The 9,564-nt window shown below is 33.7% G+C and overlaps 1 protein-coding gene across 1 annotated transcript in view; it reads right to left on the bottom strand.

Annotated features, from left to right (window-relative positions):
- Positions 1-203: 203 nt before the first annotated feature.
- LOC136676659 (cadherin-11-like) overlaps positions 204-9,564 on the bottom strand; it is a 20,200-nt gene continuing 10,839 nt past the window's right edge. The window contains exons 5-6 of the mRNA XM_066653804.1: positions 7,932-8,183; positions 204-2,197 (exon numbers count right to left, since the gene is read on the bottom strand). Coding sequence (XP_066509901.1) covers positions 1,701-2,197; positions 7,932-8,183 — 749 coding nt within the window. The 3' untranslated portion in view covers positions 204-1,700. The remainder of the gene's footprint in view (positions 2,198-7,931; positions 8,184-9,564) is intronic.

The following is a 9,564-nucleotide window of genomic DNA, read 5'->3' on the forward strand; positions in this document are numbered from 1 at the left end:
AACAGCAAGTTGGTTTCGTAAATTCACCTTAAAATCCCTGATTTCTTAAAGTGGTCTCAGATTTCGGAGCCCACTGTAGATTCACAGATTTATAAACACCCTCCGTTATTTTATAAAAAGAGCATTTATTTCAAAGTTTTCCGCTTCGTAGATTGAAGCACATAATAAAGCAACAGTACAATGTTCATAAAATATAAGTGTGATGCTGTAACAGTTTCTTACATGTTGAAATACTGATATTCGTATGTATACTAAAATAAGAACTTTTAAAATTGTACAAATAGTTACCATAAAATCGACATAGAAATTAGCTGTTTCTCACTGCAACAGGACAGATTGCTATTTTTCTCAATGAGGGAGAGTAATATACGCCGTAAAAGAAAAGATGAAGAAATGAAGAGAGAATAATGAATAATAATCAGAATTATATTGTCATAAAAAAGAGAAGATTCTACATGAACCAATAGGCGCAAGGTTGATCCTCAGGAGACATCTGCACGTTTGTACTGTACATACGTTATATGGTTTCTTCTTGCTTTAGGATATAGTTTTCAAGTTATAAAAGAAAACAAAAAATGCACTGCGTTGTGAGTGTGTCCATAAATTTTAAGGCGATATTTTGAGCTCATGTGTCTGTCTTTATCTGTGATCCTTCGTTGGTGGCGGCTGTGGCCTTAAGGTGGGCCTGCTTTTGTTTTGATTATTCTTTTGTTTTCTTATTTTTATATTTTCTTTTTTTTTATGCGTGAAATCCAACATCAGGACTTGATTATATAAAAAAGAACAAAAATGACAAAAACAAATAATAATTATAATAATAATAAAAACAAAAATAAGAAGAAGATTAAGAAGAACAAGAAGACGTCCTTTGTTGAGGGGCAGGTCCTCCAGCAGCCAGTAGGAGGCGCTACAGAAGAAGGGATGAAGTTTGCTGAATGTCGTTCTTTTGTTATTTTTCACGTAAATAAGGCAACTGTTTATTTTCTCTGATGTGAGCTCATTCACAGTATCAGCATTTCCATGTTCTGTCGTTTCTGTGATCCATCTTTAACGAACAAGAGACGTGAAACACGTGAAAACGTCGCCTTCTTCCGTTCAGGAGTGAGTTGGAGTTTCCATACATCCCACAGAGGTGTCTTTTTATTTTATTTATTATTATATATATTTTTTCATCATTATTCCTAAATCTTTTTTAATCCGTCTTCAGGTATCGTACCGCAAATGAAAATGATCTACGGCGGTCCACTGGCGCGAGAGTTCCAGACAAGCAACCTAAAAATAAAAACTAAACAAAAAAGTAAACGTTTACTATAAATAGTAAATGAACTCGCGGAATACTTTATAGTTTTATAGTAAACTTCACACAGTACACAGAGTTAGTGGAAGTGGGAGCAAGGTATAAGAAGGAAGGGGGGAGGGCATTAAAAAATGGAAAACTGGGAACTGGAATCCAAAAGCAGGAAAGGCAAAGTAAGTCTTCTTTAGACCGTCAAAAACTGGAAAAGTGAAAACTGAAGAAATACAAAATGGAAAGGGCAAAATAAGCGGGTTGTAAGATGTAAAAAAACTGGATTCTAAAAAAATGGAAAGGGAATAATAAGTGGTTGCAAGATTGTTCAAAACCGGAAAACCCAAAACCTGGAATCCTGGAAAACCGAAAAAACGGAAAGTAACGCTAGAAATGGCTAAGGAAGTGGTCGTTAGGAGTTGTCATCAGCGGAGTCTTTGGAGCCGTACAGGTCGGCGAGTTTTTTGAAGCGCGGTCCCCAGCTGTGGAGGTAGTCGTAGTCCAGGTCTGAGTCGGTGGTGACGGACTCGAGGGAGCTCAGTGAGCCGGCGACGGAGCCCCGCCCCTCGTAGCCATAGACCTGGATGGAGTCGTAAGGGGGCGCCGTGGGGTCGTTGTCGGCCTCGCTGATGCGGGTCTTTATGAAGTCGTCCACGTCTACGCTGCTGGCCGCCGGCCTCATGCCTGGCCTCAGGGGGAACTGCAGCTCAGGTTTGATGTCCTTCCGCGGCAGGAAGCCGTTGGCGCCGTCGGGGTTCTGCAGCGTGGCGATGTCGAACGCCTCCGTGTCCTCCTCCCCTCCGCCCTCGTCGTCGTACGTGATGATGTTCTCACGCACGTCCTCCTCCTCGAACATGATCAGAGGCTCCTTCTTCTGACGCCGTAGAGCCACGAACAACACCACGATCGCTGAGAGGAGAAACACACACCGTAAGTAAGATTCCTTCTCAAACTGATCAAACTTTTATATCACATTCTGTTAAGTCAAGCACTTCTGAGCACCTGTTTCCATGTAGTTTCACAGTCTTAAATCCAAGGCAAAAATACACTGCTTATCTATATTTTACAACGACAGGACTTACCTCTGTGATATAATACATCTGGTCTACACAGAACTTTCACAGGATGATAATAATAATGCAGAAAAAAATATATATATATCCCATCAGATCCAAAATCCATATTTATGTTTCAACACTGCACTCACAAATCAGTGCCCTAGAGTGTCCTTTAGTTTAGGTTTGTTTTGTCCTGCTTTAGTCTTTTTGCACTGGAGAAGGTCCTCTCAGGATGCAGATGTTTCAAGGAAAAGTCTCCCAGGACTCCCAGTGGCCCATGTGCTATAATTTATTTTTTAGCATATAGTTCAGCGATTTTGATCAGGGGGAGGTCTTGAGCTCCCAGAGGAAAGCCCCATAGACACATAATGAAACTGTGAACTGCACCAAAGTGAGCGATGGATAACTGTAAATGTCCTGAGTGACTGCAGATACAAACTGACCTATTGTCATTAACCTTAAATGGTGTGGAAATTAATTCTTATTGATAGATTCATACTTTGGAATGGATATATTGCAAAAAATCCACTGTGCATTTTTCATCATAATTGCTAGAAAACATAAGTGTATAGCCTTACATTTTAGTGAAATTTTAAACAAATACCTAAGTGTTTATATTTAGAAATAAAATGCGTCAGCATGCTCTAAAACATCTGTGAATGCTGTTGAATTGAATATATTTGATAATTTATTTATTTAAAATGGAAATTGATTGCTTAATAAAAATTTCTTGACATAAGTTTTGATGTGATATTTCAGAAAATATATGTTTAATGTTATTTAAATGATGTGGAAATTAATTCTTATTGATAGATTCATACTTTGGAATGGATATATTGCAAAAAATCTACTGTGCATTTTTCATCAAAATTGCTAGAAAACGTAAGTGTATAGGCTTATATTTTAGTGAATTTTTGAACAAATTCCTAAGTGTTTATATTTGGTAATAAATCACTTGAACATGCTTTTAAACATCTGTGAGTACTGTTGAATTGAATATATTTAATCATTTCTACTGTAAAAATGGAAATTCATTGCTTAATAAAAATTTCTTGACATAAATTTTTGAGTGATATTTCAGAAAATATATGTTTAATGTTATTTAAATGATGTGGAAATTAATTCTTATTGATAGACTCATACTTTGGAATGGATATATTGCAAAAAATCTACTGTGCATTTTTCATCAAAATTGCTAGAAAACGTAAGTGTATAGGCTTATATTTTAGTGAATTTTTGAACAAATTCCTAAGTGTTTATATTTAGAAATGAAAGGTTTCAGCATGCTCTAAAAAATCTGTGAATGCTGTTGAATTGAATATATTTGATAATATATTTATTTAAAATGGAAATTCATTGCTTAATCGAAATATCTTGACATATGTTTTTGTGTGATATTTCAGAAAATATATGTTTAATGTTATTTAAATGATGTGGAAATTAATTCTTATTGATAGATTCATACTTTGGAATGGATATATTGCAAAAAATCTACTGTGCATTTTTCATCAAAATTGCTAGAAAACGTAAGTGTATAGCCTTACATTTTAGTGAATTTTTGAACAAATTCTTAAGTGTTTATATTTGGTAATAAATCACTTGAACATGCTTTTAAACATCTGTGAGTACTGTTGAATTGAATATATTTAATCATTTCTACTGTAAAAATGGAAATTCATTGCTTAATAAAAATTTCTTGACATATATTTTTGAGTGATATTTCAGAAAATATATGTTTAATGTTATTTAAATGATGTGGAAATTAATTCTTATTGATAGACTCATACTTTGGAATGGATATATTGCAAAAAATCTACTGTGCATTTTTCATCAAAATTGCTAGAAAACGTAAGTGTATAGGCTTATATTTTAGTGAATTTTTGAACAAATTCCTAAGTGTTTATATTTAGAAATGAAAGGTTTCAGCATGCTCTAAAAAATCTGTGAATGCTGTTGAATTGAATATATTTGATAATATATTTATTTAAAATGGAAATTCATTGCTTAATCGAAATATCTTGACATATGTTTTTGTGTGATATTTCAGAAAATATATGTTTAATGTTATTTAAATGATGTGGAAATTAATTCTTATTGATAGATTCATACTTTGGAATGGATATATTGCAAAAAATCCACTGTGCATTTTTCATCATAATTGCTAAAAAACGTAAGTGTATAGCCTTACATTTTAGTGAAATTTTGAACAAATTCCTAAGTGTTTATATTTAGAAATAAAATGTTTCAGCATGCTCTAAAATATATGTGAATGCTGGTAAATCAAATATATTTAATAATTTCTACTGTAAAAATAGAAATTCATTGCTTAATAAAAAATTCTTGACATATGTTTTGATGTGATATTTCAGAAAATATATGTTTAATATTATTTAAATGACGTGGAAATGAATTCTTATTGATAGATTCATACTTTGGAATGGATATATTGCAAAAAATCTACTGTGCATTTTTCATCAAAATTGCTAGAAAACATAAGTTTATAGCCTTACATTTTAGTGAATTTTTGAACAAATTCCTAAGTGTTTATATTTGGTAATAAATCACTTGAACATGCTTTTAAACATCTGTGAGTACTGTTGAATTGAATATATTTAATCATTTCTACTGTAAAAATGGAAATTCATTGCTTAATAAAAATTTCTTGACATATATTTTTGAGTGATATTTCAGAAAATATATGTTTAATATTATTTAAATGATGTGGAAATTAATTCTTATTGATAGACTCATACTTTGGAATGGATATATTGCAAAAAATCTACTGTGCATTTTTCATCAAAATTGCTAGAAAACGTAAGTGTATAGGCTTATATTTTAGTGAATTTTTGAACAAATTCCTAAGTGTTTATATTTAGAAATGAAAGGTTTCAGCATGCTCTAAAAAATCTGTGAATGCTGTTGAATTGAATATATTTGATAATATATTTATTTAAAATGGAAATTCATTGCTTAATCGAAATATCTTGACATATGTTTTTGTGTGATATTTCAGAAAATATATGTTTAATGTTATTTAAATGATGTGGAAATTAATTCTTATTGATAGATTCATACTTTGGAATGAATATTTTGCAAAAAATCTACTGTGCATTTTTCATCAAAATTGCTAGAAAACGTAAGTGTATAGCCTTACATTTTAGTGAATTTTTGAACAAATTCCTAAGTGTTTATATTTGGTAATAAATCACTTGAACATGCTTTTAAACATCTGTGAGTACTGTTGAATTGAATATATTTAATCATTTCTACTGTAAAAATGGAAATTCATTGCTTAATAAAAATTTCTTGACATATATTTTTGAGTGATATTTCAGAAAATATATGTTTAATGTTATTTAAATGATGTGGAAATTAATTCTTATTGATAGATTCATACTTTGGAATGAATATTTTGCAAAAAATCTACTGTGCATTTTTCATCAAAATTGCTAGAAAACGTAAGTGTATAGCCTTACATTTTAGTGAATTTTTGAACAAATTCCTAAGTGTTTATATTTGGTAATAAATCACTTGAACATGCTTTTAAACATCTGTGAGTACTGTTGAATTGAATATATTTAATCATTTCTACTGTAAAAATGGAAATTCATTGCTTAATAAAAATTTCTTGACATATATTTTTGAGTGATATTTCAGAAAATATATGTTTAATGTTATTTAAATGATGTGGAAATTAATTCTTATTGATAGACTCATACTTTGGAATGGATATATTGCAAAAAATCTACTGTGCATTTTTCATCAAAATTGCTAGAAAACGTAAGTGTATAGGCTTATATTTTAGTGAATTTTTGAACAAATTCCTAAGTGTTTATATTTAGAAATGAAAGGTTTCAGCATGCTCTAAAAAATCTGTGAATGCTGTTGAATTGAATATATTTGATAATATATTTATTTAAAATGGAAATTCATTGCTTAATCGAAATATCTTGACATATGTTTTTGTGTGATATTTCAGAAAATATATGTTTAATGTTATTTAAATGATGTGGAAATTAATTCTTATTGATAGATTCATACTTTGGAATGGATATATTGCAAAAAATCCACTGTGCATTTTTCATCATAATTGCTAGAAAACGTAAGTGTATAGCCTTACATTTTAGTGAAATTTTGAACAAATTCCTAAGTGTTTATATTTAGAAATAAAATGTTTCAGCATGCTCTAAAATATATGTGAATGCTGGTAAATCAAATATATTTAATAATTTCTACTGTAAAAATAGAAATTCATTGCTTAATAAAAATTTCTTGACATATGTTTTGATGTGATATTTCAGAAAATATATGTTTAATATTATTTAAATGATGTGGAAATGAATTCTTATTGATAGATTCATACTTTGGAATGGATATATTGCAAAAAATCCACTGTGCATTTTTCATCAAAATTGCTAGAAAACGTAAGTGTATAGCCTTACATTTTAGTAAAATTTTGAACAAATTCCTAAGTGTTTATATTTAGAAATAAAATGTTTCAGCATGCTCTAAAATATATGTGAATGCTGGTAAATCAAATATATTTAATAATTTCTACTGTAAAAATAGAAATTCATTGCTTAATAAAAATTTCTTGACATATGTTTTGATGTGATATTTCAGAAAATATATGTTTAATATTATTTAAATGATGTGGAAATGAATTCTTATTGATATATTCACACTTTGGAATGGATATATTGCAAAAAATCCACTGTGCATTTTTCATCAAAATTGCTAGAAAATGTAAGTGTATAGCCATATTTTTTTACTGAATTTTTGAAGAAATTTCTTAGTGTTTATGTTTGGTAATAAGTCACTTGAACATGCTCTTAAACATCTGTGTGTACTGTTGAATTGAATATATTTAATCATTTCTACTGTAAAAATGGAAATTCATTGCTTAATAAAAAATTCTTGACATATGTTTTTGAATGATATTTCAGAAAATATGTTTAATGTTATTTAACTGGGTACCACTTTAAAATAAGACTACACTTCTAAAGGTTTATTGTTGGTTTATAAACCTGTTTATTACATGGTTATCAATTAGCTTATAAACACCTTAGCTTTTAGGTCCTAAATAATTACATTTCACATGTAAAAGTGCACCACATTATCACCAGAGTCTAAAAAAGTCACTCTGTCAGTGGTTAATTGAATAAAATGCCGTGGTAAAATGATTAAACTCAATTAAAGTATGTGCTGAAGCTGACAGGGTTAACGTCGACTGATGGAGGAGGAAGCAAGGTCAGTATTTGGCAGAATCTGAAGTTTGTAACAAGTCACTGACTGTGATATAAATGGTTAGTAATTATTTTTAATGTGTTTACAGCCTAATAACCATTTTATTATAAAGTGGTACCAGAATGGATTTATCATCTGTGTCCAAAGAAAACCAGGTCTCTGTGTGTGTGGATGTTTAGTTCCTACATCATTTGAACACAGCATCTGTCCTTCACACTGTGTGTAAAATTCATGACTTCCACTGAACGTTAAGGATTTTCCTTCTCCTGTAAAATACACACACACACACACACACACACACACACACACACACCATAGTCCTACAGTGCTGTACGTACCCAGCAGGATGACGATGCAGGCGAGGATGGCGATGAGCGCCCCTGTGCTTAGTCCAGCCGGGAGGACGTACGGCTCCACGTTGCAGGTCAGAATGGTGTCTTTACTGTCACAGCTGCACACGCGGATCACCAGCGTGTTGGAGCTGCTCAGCGGAGGAACCCCGTTATCGTTGATCTCGATCGGCAGCTCGTACACATCCTGGCTCAACCGGCTGAAGCCCCTCCGGACCACCACCACGTTCGCCGTGTTGTCTGTGGTACGACGGAGAAACAGAGTGGAAACTTGAGGACGTCTGAGCAACACCCCGGGAAAACAACTGTGTAATAACTATCTGTGGATCTGTTAAATATCAACATCAATAATTCATATCTCTCAAAAACTATTACAGGAAATTACACAATATTTAATTCCTGATGATTCCTCAAACCTTTTCAAATTATTGGGAAATTCTGAAGAAAAACTGAGATACAAAACATAAAACTGGGCGTAAACCGTTATGTTTCAATAGTTGAATGTAGCACCTGAACACCAGCCAGTGAACTTTATCTCAGCTCTGTATGGGGTGCCCTTGTAGTGGATCAGACACAGCAGTGGCTACTAGAGTTTTTAACATCGGCTGGATGTTTTTGGTCGGTGGACTGTTCTCAGTCCAGACACTGAGGGGTTTAAAAACTCCAGCAGCACTGCTGTGTCTGATCCACTCTACACCAGCACAACACACACTAACACACCACCACCACGTCAGTGTCACTGCAGCGCTGAGAATGATCCACCACCACATCACACCTGCTCTGTGGGGGTCCTGAGAGCTGAATAACAGGGGGAAAGGGGGGTAACAAAGTATGCAGAGCAACAGATGAACTACAGTCTGTAAGTGTAGAAATACAGAGTGACCAGAGTGTGGTCAGTGGGGCTGAGGACGTCAGGGTGAAGAGGATGGAGCTGTGTAACACACGTCTTTAATCCAGAGGCTCTTATCTTCTCAGGGAGTGTAATCAGAGCAGTGATGGAGGTGGAGTTTATTGACTTTATTTGCTGTATTGGCTTTAGTGAAGGTTGAAGATGCTCTGGATCAGAGCCAACACACACACACACACACACACACACACACTCACACTTATCCCTGCAAGGTCACCAAGATGGAGAGAGTTCATTTAGACGCCCTGTGGCTTCTGTAATTCTCCCTCAATCTGCCCCTGCTCTCTCTCTCTCTCTCTCTCTCTCTCTCTCTCTCTCTCTCTTCTCTCTTCTTTTTTCTCTCTCTCTCACACTCTCTTCTTTAACCCACTCTCTCTCTGTTCCTCTTGCTCTATGTACTCTCTCTCTCTCTGTCTGTCTCACTAACTCAACTGCTCAGTCTCTCTTTCTTTCTGACTCTCTCTATCTCTCTCTACCTCTAATGGCATGCCTTCCTCTGCAGCTCGGCCCAGAGTAAAGACTCCATCCCTGTCACCACCTCTCATAACCTCTATATCTCTCTGTCCATCACTCTGTAAAATGTCCTGTGTGAGGTCGCCATGGAAACGCTGTCCCTCCTCTGAGGTTGCGCTCCTTAAACACTGTTGACCGAACCATTCCAAGCCACTCGCCGTGGTAAACAACTTCAGCTGAGGAGCCTGACACTAACATCCC

This window comes from Hoplias malabaricus, chromosome X2 (genome assembly GCF_029633855.1).
Source record: "Hoplias malabaricus isolate fHopMal1 chromosome X2, fHopMal1.hap1, whole genome shotgun sequence".
NCBI lineage: Eukaryota > Metazoa > Chordata > Actinopteri > Characiformes > Erythrinidae > Hoplias > Hoplias malabaricus.